The sequence below is a fragment of the Pongo abelii genome, chromosome 7 (genome assembly GCF_028885655.2).
Source record: "Pongo abelii isolate AG06213 chromosome 7, NHGRI_mPonAbe1-v2.0_pri, whole genome shotgun sequence".
NCBI classification, from domain to species: Eukaryota; Metazoa; Chordata; class Mammalia; order Primates; family Hominidae; genus Pongo; species Pongo abelii.
The window spans coordinates 95,323,690-95,337,500 of record NC_071992.2 but is presented as its reverse complement, the minus strand read 5'-3'; the positions used below and the strand labels follow the sequence as shown (position 1 = coordinate 95,337,500).

General features: G+C 39.3%; 1 protein-coding gene across 1 annotated transcript in view; it reads left to right on the top strand.

The window, feature by feature from the left end:
* TPD52 (tumor protein D52) overlaps positions 1 to 13,811 on the top strand; it is a gene marked incomplete at its 5' end in the record, with an annotated part of 141,843 nt that overhangs the window by 105,800 nt on the left and 22,232 nt on the right. The window contains 1 exon segment of the mRNA NM_001133617.1: positions 5,525 to 5,640. Coding sequence (NP_001127089.1) covers positions 5,525 to 5,640 — 116 coding nt within the window.

Below are 13,811 nucleotides of genomic sequence, written 5' to 3'. Positions count from 1 at the left end.
AAGCAGGGAGAGGTGCTCCTCAAACTCTTATTTATGGCTTAAGTGTAGGTTCTACATTTTTAGTAAAAATGCTTTTGCTGCTTTCCCCAGTTGAAATTTGTGAAAGTATGTGGCAAATGGGTGGTTATGCATGGGAAAGTAAAGAGAGAGTTACTTTAATTAAATCTTTAAAGAATAATTCAGTTCAGATGCAGTATTAACATTGGCTCTGTTCTAGGCACTATGAGTTCTGAGACGGAGAGATAAGAAAGTGACATCAGGACTTTATAGTCTAGAAATAGAGATGTGTTCAGGACTAAGCTCTTTCCGGTTCTTGGCCACTCTGCTCTGCCTTTCCCTGCTCTGACCACACTCGCACACACACATTTCCAGCTCGTCTTCCGCACGTTATTCACAAGGACTCTGAAGTCTTGAAGTGTTGTATTTCATCAAATCCAAGACACCACAGATTGTAAGATGTTACTATTATTTTTTGTTTCATTAAGTATAAAATATGCTAATAGTTAAACTAAAAAAAAAACCTGCTTTATCATCACTTAAATTTTGTTTTAAATCTTTTTTAAAAATTATTTTTAGTAGAGATGGGGTTTCACCACGTTGCCCTGGTCTTGAACTCCTGGACTCAAGTGATCTGCCCATCTCTGCCTCCCAAAATGCTGGGATTACAGGTGTGTGTGAGCCACCATGCCCAGCCCCCTAAAAATTTTTATTTAAATTTTTGTTGTTGTTGTTTTGAGAGAGGGTCTTGCTCTGTTGCCCAGGCTGGAGTGCAGTGGCACGATCACAGCTCATTCAGCTTCAACCACCTAGACCCAAGCAATCCTCCCGCCACAGCCTCCTGAGTAGCTGGGACTACAGGTGCAGGCCACCATACCCGGCTAATGGTTTTTGAGTTTTTGTAGAGACAGGATCTCACTTTGTTGCCTAGGCTGGTCTCGAACTCCTGGGCTCAAGTGATCCTCCCACCTTGGCCTCCCAAAGTGCTGGGATTATAGGTGTGAACCACTGTGCTTGTCCAAAAATTTTACATTTATTGAAGTTCTTTTTTAGATTTATTCAGACATTTACACTGATCATAACACTCTTGTGCGTATTTTCTAAAATAAAAAAGAACATTTCCTAAAATGTCTTCACACCCATAATCTAACTTATTTGAATTGCTTTTCAACTTGGAGTAATCTATGTCTATTCTATTGATTTATTTTCCTCACATAAAATGTCTGTGGTGCAGCCTTTCTTAAGAGACGTCTGTAACCGGACCTGGCATTTTCTAAGCCATTTTGCAAATTTTGAAGCATGTTTGCAGGTGATAACCATGTCACAATGACTGGCTGATTAATTGTACAGTGCATCTCAAAGATGTAAAATGTAAAAAGTATCTTCAGATTGATGGGATGTGTCTCTGCTTGTCTTCTCCATCCTTACCCCCGAGACACTAGAACTCTCAGCTGGGAATCAGCGAGATGCATCACCCTGCCAGTGGACTCCAGACCCTTCTCAGGGGAGGCCACCCAATACCCAGCTTGCTGGAAGGACTTTTCCAAAGACAAGTCTAGACTTGTCACTTCCCCACCTAAAGCTCTTCAGGGATCCTTTGGATGGAACTGAAGACAGGCTGATAATCTGTTTGCACAGCCAGATGAAGAGAACTAAGGCAATGGCTAAAATGTTAATAACCCGATGGAAGAAATTATCACTCATTTTCAGTCACTTGTGTTTGATAATGTTATCTGTGACTTTCAAACCAGGGATCCCCACAGGTTCCTAGACCCTCAGGAAAGTAAAACGTTTCTATGGAGAAAGACTAGGCCCTGTTTCCTTGTCCTGCCATGATCATTGATATTTCTCTAAGATGTTCGTGACGGAGCTGAGTCGAGAGATAGAAAGGCCCAAGTATTAATCCTGCCTCTGTAACTCTGGGCAAATTATATAGCCTTAGAGGACCGCAGTTTCCTGGTGGAAAAAAATACTCCTCTCAGATGGTGGTTATGGGGTGTTTTTATTTTTATAAGATAACGTGTAGACTTCCCCTCACAGTGGCTGGTGTAGTAGATGTCAGTAGATATTAATTGTATTTTCCCCACCATCTTTGTCTTTTAAAAACAGCTTTCCATCAGATTCTGAGAAAAAAAAAAAAAAACATTAAAATTAATGAACAAATAAGTTTTGGATTATGGTTTTCAATAATCTATACTTTTAAATGGTCTTATTTTCCACCTTCATGTTGTGAATGAGAAATTAATCTTTTCTCCCAAAAGCCAGACTCTATTTTCATATTAAATACTATACTATTACTGAACATACAAGAAACAGGATCATATCTAGACGAATATATAAGGCAAAATTTGGATTCCCATGTTTGGGGAAACTTTAGTTGGAATTAATGAAGACTGCTTTTGATCTAGTCTGCCAGATTCTTTCACTTTTTAGGGTCTTATTATTGCTTCTAGATACCTTTCAGGTCTGACCGTCAGCTTCCTACTTTTGTCTTTGTTTTCAGATCAGTGATTTGAAGCATTTGTTTTTACATCAGACCGTCTAGGTTTAAAATCTGACCTCCACCAAAGATTTAGGTGTGTTAATCTGGGCAAGTTGCTTAATGTCTGTAAGCTTGAGGTTCCTGATCTGTAAGTGGTGACAGGGATCCCCACCTCACAGAAGTGTTGCACATAAGTATTTAAAACACTTAGTTTGGACTTGTCTGTAAATGGAATGCACTTTGTCATGGTGGCTGTGGTTAATAATTTTCTCAAGTCATGACTGTGATGTTTTGCTGGTGATTTTGGTATCTACCATTCTGTTCTTCCTTGGTGTTCTTTAATTTCTAATTTTTTTTTCCAGACTGCACTTTTAATTTTAATGATAATGATTTGCTGCCACCTATGGGCTAATGTGGAAAGAGCAGAACATGTCATTACCAACTTTCTTAGATGCTGAATATAAAATCTCAAGGTCATCCTGGCAGACTTGAAGCCAACTGGACAACCCTTCATCCTCTTTTCTGAGAGATTTATTTTCTTTGATAGCCTAGCCGCATACTTGAATAGAACCAGAATCCCCTTGGATTCTTTTTGGAATTGGGCAGTATACATAAAGCATTGTTAGCAGTCAGATACTGTGTTTTTCCCCTTGTTTGAGTAGATTTGCAAAAGAGTGTGTATAAAAAGCATGAAAGAGTCTTTGCTATTTAAGTAATTGTTTGGTACCTGAGTTTTGCTTGTTTTGTTTTGGAGATCTGTTCTAGTTGGAGAACTTGGGAATTCTGTACGAAACATTAAAAATAAAATAATGTTTAACAGGTAGCTCTGTTATGGTTCTTACTGTGTTGCCTTATATGATTGTTACTTGAATGCTTGACTCTCAGTTTCAATCTCATACAACTTTCTTCACATAATCTGACATAGAGGGTAAATTTACAAGCACACACAGATGCTGGGAAATGGTTTCTGACAGTACATAGTACAGCACCTTGTTCACGGTGTGATTTGGCAGGAGTTGGAGTAAGAGGTGCCAATGCCAGCTAACAGGAGATGGGTCCAGTAAGGGCTGTGTGCCAACCTCAGGGGTCACACTTTGCTTTGAAAACAGTAAGGAATCACCAAAGGATTTTAAGCTGAAGAGTGATACAGTCAGATTTCTATTATAGAAATATTATTTGGGCAGTCTGTTCACAGATATTTTAGAGGAAGACCTGCGGAAGCAATTATGCATTGAGCTTTTCTACCTGCTGATTGTACCTATTAAATATTTTATATGCAGCCAAGAGCTTAATCGTATTTTTTGCCAGTCCGATTTGTGGTTTTTGAATTTTTTGTGTTACTTTTTGCCTTTAACAGTTCTGTACTTTCCAGTTAGGCACTATTTTGGTGCTGCCATGCTGATGATTATTATTATAATTATTAACTACTATTAATCAGTGAGTGTACAGTAGAGCCTATACCAAGTGCCTTTGTAACTTGTACACCATGTACATAAGCATCATCTGATTGATTCATGTAATTCTCTAATGTTTGCTGTGACGCTGGCTGCTTGTTCCACAGTGTGGTTATTCTCCTTCCTTTTTCTTCTGTGTCTGCTCCCTGGCGCCTTGCGTTGGGCAGGATGCCACATTGCTGCTGTGGCTGAACTGGCAGTTCTCAGAAATGGTCCTAGGGGGTAGCAGGGAACAACTGCAGTGGCTGTGATGCTCACTGGCAGGAAGAGCAGGCAGAGGAGTAAACCTTCCCCTGGTTTCTTTGCAAAAAAAAAAAAAAATCTGTTGCCACAGGAGACTTTGTAATCCCAAACCTGTAAACTGAACTGAAGCCTAGGGTAAGGCAGCTGAGGCCAGGAAGGAGGTGACAAAAAGCTTAGTCATCAAATAATATGCAAATACAATATTTTAAAAAATTAATGTAAAAGAAAATCATGAATAAAATATCGCAATTTTAAATAAAGGTGAGATTACCAATAGTGCTGTTCATGCAGAGCCATTTTGGAGTTTGAGACGAAGTATCAGCAATACTGATCCTTCAATTTAAAATTTTGGCATTTTTGTTCATCATGGGTTCTTTGAATTTGATTTTTAAAAAATATTTCATTAAGATATTTATATTGAGTGTTTTAGGGGCCTCTTCAATTTTGCACCCAAGCTTGGGGTGCCTTTCTGGCCTTATCTTAGCCTGTGAGTGAGGGCTGGGCAGGAAAAGAGGGGAGATCTGAGGGGCAGCTGCCTCCTGATCACTCTCCAGTCATTCTTCCTGACAGGCTCCGTTCCAAGGGGAGTGGGTGTGGCGTGATTGGTCTTCAGTAGTGTGGAATGTCTCTATGTGGCTGTTGGTCATGTCTCTGAACATATACCTTAGTATTCTTTTATAAGGGCATCTGGATTATATATATCATCATATATATGTGATGGCTTGAAGCCAGGAGTTCAAGACCAGCTTGGGCACCATAGCGACACCCTGTCTCTACCTCCTAAAACAAACAAACAAACAAACAAACAACTTACAAGAAGATGTTTTCTGCCTCCACTAATGGAAAGAAACAGAATAAAATTTACTTAGGACATTTAGTTCATTCAGTGGTTACTCCTTTACTGAGTTTATGAAATGTTGGCTTTGATTACCACAGCAAGCTGAAGAGATATGCAAACTCCTGCCCTGGGTTACTGGGAAGGAGCTAAAATCTTTCATCTAATTTATACTGATTTACTTTTGCAGCAATTTAAAGTCTCAGCAAGATCTCATTTTGGGCCCTTCACTCTTCTGCCATAACTATATTGTGACTGAGACTATGAACAGAAGCTAAGAGAATGCTGTATTTTCTAAATTCATATTTTGGCAGAGTCTACTTGGTGGTTTCCAGTGGTTAGCTCAGATTTTCTTTTGTCCTTTGCTGAGAAAGCCAGGTCATTTGAATGTCCAGAGATGAGATGTGTGGATCTACTCTAATTGGCTTTATTCTGGCTAGGACAGTGGAGGAGCTTAAATAACGATTTTACTTAGATTTTGCACTTTAAAAAATTGTTTAAATCCCCAACCAGGTCTGCTGAGAACAGATCCAGTCCCTGAGGAAGGAGAAGATGTTGCTGCCACGATCAGTGCCACAGAGACCCTCTCGGAAGAGGAGCAGGAAGAGCTAAGAAGAGAACTTGCAAAGGTAAAGAACCATTCCTTTTGCAACTTTATTTTTGCACTTAAAATGTACTGTCATTTGTGATTCTAAAGTACATGGTGATATGTTTATAGTTAGTTCCAGGGGAGGGAAAGCACATGTGTTTACTTCTCCAGCAGGTCTTTAGTAGGGGAGAGGAGATAGAAGAGGGTGACATCAGTTCGTTTTTATATGAGAAAAAAGTATATATGGGTAAAATAGATGTGAAAAGTAGAGTGTGAAGCAGGAAGTGAATGAGAGGAGTAGTAGTGAATGTCTTCTAAGGGACTTCACTGACGTCTGATACACTTGCTCTTCAGTGCATCAGTGACTTTGTTCTACCCTTGGCTGTGTTGCAGAGATGGCCACTTTCCAACTTCCTTCTGCCTTTCCTTCCTTCCAGTTCCCTCCTTCCCTCCCCTACCCCGCCTTCCCTCCCCTGTCTCCCTTCCTTCTCTTCCCTCTCTTCCTTCCTTCCCCTCCCTCCCTCCGCCATTCCCCCCATTCCTCCTCTCTTTTCCCTCCCTTCTTACTTTTTTTCTTTCCTAACTTCTTCCATGAAATTCATTTAACATAAAAATTAACCATTTTATTATATTTTATTTTTCGAGATGGGGTCTCGCTCTGTTGCCCAGGCTGGAGTGCAGTGGCACAATCTTGGCTCATTGCAACCTCTGGCTCCTGGGTTCAAGCGATCCTCCTGCCTCAGCCTCTTGAGTAGCTGGGGTTACAGGCGTCTGCCACTGTGCTCAGCTAATTTTTGTGTTTTTAGTACAGATGGGTTTCGCCATGTTGGCCAGGCTGCTTTCGAACTCCTGACCTTAAGTGATCCACCTGCCTTGGTCTCCCAAAGTGCTGGGATTACATGCAAAAAATTAATGAGTATAATTCAGTAACATGTAATATTCACAGTGTTGTGCAGCTGTCATCCCTTTCAAGTTCCACACATTTTCTTCACCTCCAAAGAGATCCCTGTATTCATTAAGCATTCAGTCCTGACTCCCCTCCTTCAGCCCCTGGCAATACCTAATTTGCTTTGTGACTCTACAGATTTAACTGTCTTCTGGTTATTCCATATAAATGGAATCATACAATATGTAACCTTATGTATTTGGGTTCTTTCATGTTTTTGAGGTTGATTTATGGTGTAACACATATCTGTGCTTCATTCTCTTTAATGACTGAATAATATTCCATTGTATGTATCTATTGTATTTTGTTTATCCATTCATCCATTCATAGACATATGGGTGATTTTCACCTTTTGACTATGGTGGGTAGTGAGTTAGGAACATTTTATGAACAAATACTTGCTTGAGTACCTAGTTTCAGTTCTTTTTCATATATGCCTAGATATGGAATTGCTTCATCATGTGGTAGTTCCATGTTTAATGTTTTAAAAATTTTTTAACTCTTTTTTTTAAGAGACAAGGTCTCACTCTGTTGTGTGGGTTGGTGATTGTGCAGTGTCATGATTATAGCTCACTATAATGTTGAACTCCTGGGCCAAGCAATCCTCTTGCCTCAGCCTCCTGAGTAGCTGGGACTCCAGGTACACGCCATTATGCCTGGCAAATTTTTTAATTTTTATTTTTCATAGAGATGAGATTTTGCTATGTTGCCCAAGCTGGTTTCAAACTCCTGGCCTCACGTGATCCTCCCACCTCGGCCTCCCAAAGTGCTGGGATTACAGGTGTGAGCCACCATTCCTGGCCCATGTTTCAAGTTTTTTTGGGAACCACCAAACTGTTTTCACAGTATTGACACCATTTAATATTCCCGTCAGCAATTTCCCCACATCCCTGGCAACATTTGTTATTTTCTGTGTTTTTGATTATAGTAATCCTAGTGGGTGTGAAGTGATATCTCATTATGGTTTTGGTTTGTGCTTTTGGTGTGATATCTAAGAATCCATTTCTAAATCCCAGATCATGAAGATTTACCTCTATGTTTTTGTCTAAGACTTTTATAGTGTTGGCTCTTAAGATTTAAGCCCTTGATCCATTTTGAGTTAATTAGTGTATATGGTTTTGGTAGGGATCTAACTTCATTCTTTTGCATGTGGCTAGTTTTCCCCAGTGAATGCTCGTGGCATCCTTGTTAAAAAAAAAAAAAAATCAGTTAACCATAGATGTATAGGTTTATTTCTGGACTCTGAATTCAGTTACGTTCATCTATATGTCTTTTCTTTTGACAGTATCACACTATTTTGATTACTATAGCTTTGTAGTAAGTTTGAAATCCAGAAATATGCGTTCTTTACCTTTTTCTTCTTTTTAAAAATTGTTATTCAAGGTTCCTTGCAATTCCATATGAATTTCAGAATCTGCTTTTCCACCCACACAAAAATGCTATTGGCATTTTGATAGGGCTCACATTCAATTTATAGATTGACTTGGTGAGTATTGCCATCTTGACAATATTAAGTCTTCCAGTCCATGAACATGAAATGTCTTTCCATTTATTTAGTTCTTAATTTATTTTAGCAATGTACAAAACATTTTTCTATGTACGAGTCTTATACTTCCTTAGTTATATTTATTCCTAAGTGTTCTATTCTTTTTGATGTGATTGTAAATGGTTTTTTTTTAAATTTTCTTTTCAGGTTGTTTATTGCTATTATATAGAAACATAACTGAATATTATATCTTGATCTTATATTTTGCAGCTTTGTTGAATTCATGAGCTCAAATATATTAAAAAAATTTTTTTTGAGACAGGTATCACTCTGTCAACCATGCTAGAGTGCAGTGATGTGATCATGGCTCGGGGCAGCCTTGACCTCCCAGCTCGAGTGATCCTCCTGCCTCAGCCTCCTGAGTAGCTAGGACTACAGGCACTTGCCACCATCCGCCTGGTTAATTTTTTTATTTTTCAGTAGAGGTGGGGTCTTGCTATGTTTCTGGACTCAAGTGATCCTCCTGCCAGGGCCTCTCAAAGTGCTGGGATTACAGGCATAAGCCACCACACCCACTCTTGAATAGATTTTTTTGTGGATTCTTATTTTTTTTTGTGGGGGGGGATGGTGTTTCACCCTTGTTGCCCAGGCTGGAATGCAATGGCACGATCTTGGCTCACTGCAACCTCCGCCTCCCAGATTCAAGCGATTGTCCTGCCTCAGCCTCCCGAGTAGCTGGGATTACAGGAAAGTGCCACTACGCCCGGCTAATTTTGTATTTTTAGTAGGGATGGGGTTTCTCCATATTGCTCAGGCTGGTTGCGAACTCCCAACCTCAGGTGATCCGCTCGCCTCGGCCTCCCAAAGTGCTGGGATTACAGGCATGAGCCACAGCACATGGCCTTTTTTGTGGATTGTTTAGGATTTTCTATATATGAAATCATGTCATCTGTGATTAAACATTGTTTTACTTTTCCTTTCCAATTTGAATGCCTTTAATTTATTTTTCTTGTCTAACTGCTTTGGCTAAACTCTTCAGTACAATATTGTGTAAAAATGGTAAAAATGGGTATCCCTGTCTTTTTTTCTGATCTTATGGGGAAAGCTTTCAGTCTTTGACCGTAAGTATGATATTAGCTGTCATTGTTTTCACAAATGCACTTGTGTTGAGGAAGTTATCTTTTATTCCTAGTTTTAGTGGGGTTTTTTTTTTTCATGAAAGAGTATTGGATTTTTATGAAATGCTTTTTTTTCACCTATTGAAATGATTGTGTTTTTCCCCTTTATTATATTAATGTGGTATATAACACTGATTGATTTTCATGTGTTGAATCATCCTTGCATTCCTAGGATATATTCCACTTGGTCATGTTTTATAATCCTTTTAGTATGCTGCTGGATATTCATAGGAGATATAGGCTGCTGTTTTCTTGTGATATCTTTCCCTGGCTTTGGTAAATAGGGTAATGCTGGCTTCTTAGATGAGTTGGAAAGTGTTCTACCATCTTCTGTTTTTTAGAAGAGTTTGAAAAGGTTTGTCCTTTTTTTTTTTTTTTTTTTTTTGGTAGAATTAACCATTGAAGCTTTCTATTTTTAGACTTTTCTTTGGGAGATTTTTGATACTTGTTCAATCTCTTTACTTGTTCAGATTTCCTCTATTTTGTTGGGTCAGTTTAGTCATTTGTATATTTCTATGAATTTGTCCATTTACTCTAGACTAATATATTGGTGTACAATTGCTCATAGTATTCTTTTATAATCGTTTCTGTTTCTGTAAGGTTAGTATTAATGTCCCCACTTTCATTTGATTTTAGTTATTTATGTCTTCTCTCTTTTTTTTTCTGTCAGTCTAGCTATAGGTTTGTCAATTTCGCTCATCTTTTTCTTTTTCTTTTCTTTTTTTTGAGATGGAGTCTTGCTCTGTCACCCAGGTGGCTGGAGTGCAGTGGCAGCAGTCTTGGCACACTGCAGCCTCTGCCTCCAGGGTTCAAGCAATTCTCATACCTCAGCCTCCCTGGTAGCTGGGACTACAGGCATGCACCACCACACCTGACTAATTTTTGTATTTTTAGTAGAGACGAGGTTTCACCATGTTGGCCAGGCTGGTCTTGAACTTCTTTTTTTTTTGTTTGGAGATGGAGCCTCACTCTGTTGCCCAGGCTGGAGTGCAATGGGGTGATCTCAGCTCACTGCAACCTCTGCCTCCCAGGTTCAAGAGATTCTCCTGCCTCAGCCTCCCGAATAGCTGGGATTACAGGCATGTGCCACCACTCCCGGCTAATTTTTGTATTTTTGGTAGAGACAGGTTTCAGTGTGTTGGCCAGACTGGTCTCCAACTCCTCACCTCAGGTCATCTGCCCGCCTTGGCCTCCCAAAGTGCTGGGATTACAGGCATGAGCCACTGCGCCTGGCTGTCTTTTTCTTTTTTTTTAGCCCTTAATGCACTGTTGATCTTTTTAAAGAATGAATTTTTGCTTTTATTCATTCTCTCTATTGTTTCCTCCTGTCCATTTTATCTTTACTCTAATATCTAATCTCTTCCTTATTCCTTTCCTTCTCAGCTTTGGGTGTAGTTTGCTATTTTTTAAATTTTTCTCTAATTCCTTAAGGTGTAGAGTTAGATTATTGAGATTTTTTTTTAATGTAGGCATTTATAGCTATACATTTCTTACTGACAGTGCTTCAACTGCATCCCATAAGTTTTAATACATTGTTTTTGTTTTCCTTCATTTCAAGGTGTTTTCTAATTTCCTTTGTGACTTCTTTTTTGGCCCATTGGTTGTTTACAAGTGTGTGGTTTGATTATTACGTAGTTGTGAATTTTCTGGTTTTCCTCTTGTTTTTGATTTCCGGTTTCATGGTGGTGGTTGGAAAAGGTGCTTTGTATGACTTTAAGTTTATTGAGACTTGTTTTGTTGCCTAACATATACTCTGTCCTGGAGAATGTTTCATGTGCATTTGAGAACAGTGTATTTCTACTATTTTGGGGTGAGCTGTTCTGTACATATATGTGTTGGGTCCAGTTGATGTACGGTATTGTTCAAGTCGTCTCTATGATCTTCTGTCTGTTTGTACTACTCATTTTTTTACCCAAAGTTTTATAAACAAGGTGGGGATAGAATGGATAAGGCAGATGGGTGATAAACCATTTGTGTGGTTGTTTTTTTGTTGTTGGTTTTTTTTTTTTTTTAATTATACTTTAGGTTTTATGGTACATGTGCGTAATGTGCAGGTAAGTTACATATGTATACATGTGCCATGCTGGTGCGCTGCACCCACCAACTCGTCATCTAGCATTAGGTATATCTCCCAATGCTATCCCTCCCCCCTCCCCCCACCCCGCAACAGTCCCCGAAGTGTGATGTTCCCCTTCCTGTGTCCATGTGTTCTCATTGTTCAATTCCCACCTATGAGTGAGAATATGCGGTGTTTGGTTTTTTTTCTTGCGATAGTTTACTGAGAATGATGATTTCCAATTTCATCCATGTCCCTACAAAGGACATGAACTCATCATTTTTTATGGCTGCATAGTATTCCATGGTGTATATGTGCCACATTTTCTTAATCCAGTCTATCATTGTTGGACATTTGGGTTGGTTCCAAGTCTTTGCTATTGTGAATAATGCCGCAATAAACATACGTGTGCATGTGTTTTTATAGCAGCATGATTTATAGTCCTTTGGGTATATACCCAGTAATGGGATGGCTGGGTCGAATGGAATTTCTAGTTCTAGATCCCTGAGGAATGGCCACACTGACTTCCACAAGGGTTGAATTAGTTTACAGTCCCACCAACAGTGTAAAAGTGTTCCTGTTTCTCCACATCCTCTCCAGCACCTGTTGTTTCCTGACTTTTTAATGATTGCCATTCTAACTGGTGTGAGATGGTATCTCATTGTGATTTTGATTTGCATTTCTCTGATGGCCAGTGATGGTGAGCATTTTTTCATGTGTTTTTTGGCTGCATAAATGTCTTCTTTTGAGAAGTGTCTGTTCATGTCCTTCGCCCACTTGTTGATGGGGTTGTTTGTTTTTTTCTTGTAAATTTGTTGGAGTTCATTGTAGATTCTGGCTATTAGCCCTTTGTCAGATGAGTAGGTTGCGAAATTTTTCTCCCATTTTGTAGGTTGCCTGTTCACTCTGATGGTAGTTTCTTTTGCTGTGCAGAAGCTCTTTAGTTTAATTAGATCCCATTTGTCAATTTTGGCTTTTGTTGCCATTGCTTTTGGTGTTTTAGACATGAAGTCCTTGCCCATGCCTATGTCCTGAATGGTAATGCCTAGGTTTTCTTCTAGGGTTTTTATGGTTTTAGGTCTAACGTTTAAGTCTTTAATCCATCTTGAATTGATTTTTGTGTAAGGTGTAAGGAAGAGATCCAGTTTCAGCTTTCTCCATATGGCTAGCCAGTTTTCCTAGCACCATTGATTAAATAGGGAATCCTTTCCCCATTTCTTGTTTTTGTCAGGTTTGTCAAAGATCAGATAGTTGTAGATATGTGGCATTATTTCTGACGGCTCTGTTCTGTTCCATTGATCTATATCTCTGTTTTGGTACCAGTACCATGCTGTTTTGGTTACTGTAGCCTTGTAGTATAGTTTGAAGTCAGGTAGTGTGATGCCTCCAGCTTTGTTCTTTTGGCTTAGGATTGACTTTGCGATGCGGGCTCTTTTTTGGTTCCATATGAACTTTAAAGTAGTTTTTTCCAATTCTGTGAAGAAAGTCATTGGTAGCTCGATGGGGATGACATTGAATCTGTAAATTACCTTGGGAAGTATGGCCATTTTCACGATATTGATTCTTCCTACCCATGAGCATGGAATGTTCTTCCATTTGTTTGTATCCTCTTTTATTTCCTTGAGCAGTGGTTTGTAGTTCTCCTTGAAGAGGTCCTTCACATCCCTTGTAAGTTGGATTCCTAGGTATTTTATTCTCTTAGAAGCAATTGTGAATGGGAGTTCACTCATGATTTGGCTCTCTGTTTGTCTGTTATTGGTGTATAAGAATGCTTGTGATTTTTGTACATTGATTTTGTATCCTGAGACTTTGCTGAAGTTGCTTATCAGCTTAAGGAGATTTTGGGCTGAGACAATGGGGTTTTCTAGATATACAATCATGTCGTCTGCAAACAGGGACAATTTGATTTCCTCTTTTCCTAATTGAATACCCTTTATTTCCTTCTCCTGCCTAATTGCCCTGGCCAGAACTTCCAACACTATGTTGAATAGGAGTGGTGAGAGAGGGCATCCCTGTCTTGTGCCATTTTTGTTTTGTTTTGTTTTCTGAGACAGAGTTTCACTCTGTTGTTGCCCAGGCTGGAGTGTGGTGGCATAATCTTGACTCACTGCAACCTCTGCCTCCCAGGTTCAAGCGATTCTCCTGCCTCAGCCTCCTGAGTAGCTGGGACTACAGGCGCGTGCCACCATGCCCAGCTAATTTCTGTATTTTTAGCAGAGATGGGGTTTTGTCATGTAGGCCAGGCTGGTCTTGAACTCCTAAACTCAGGTGATCCACCTGCCTTGGCCTCCCAAAGTCCTGGGATTACAGGCATGGGCCACCATGCCCAGCCATATATTTTTATATTTGTAGAGGGCATTAGAATACAGATAACCTTTTCCCACTTAACTGATTTTCAAAAACATTTTTATGCCAATATACTCTTGTGCAACCTCATTTTAAATTGCTGCATAGTCCATTTTGAATTTCCACAAGCTCATTTTTAATTTATATTATTTATAAACATTTGGATTGTTTCCATTTTTTTCTATTATGAATAATAGTT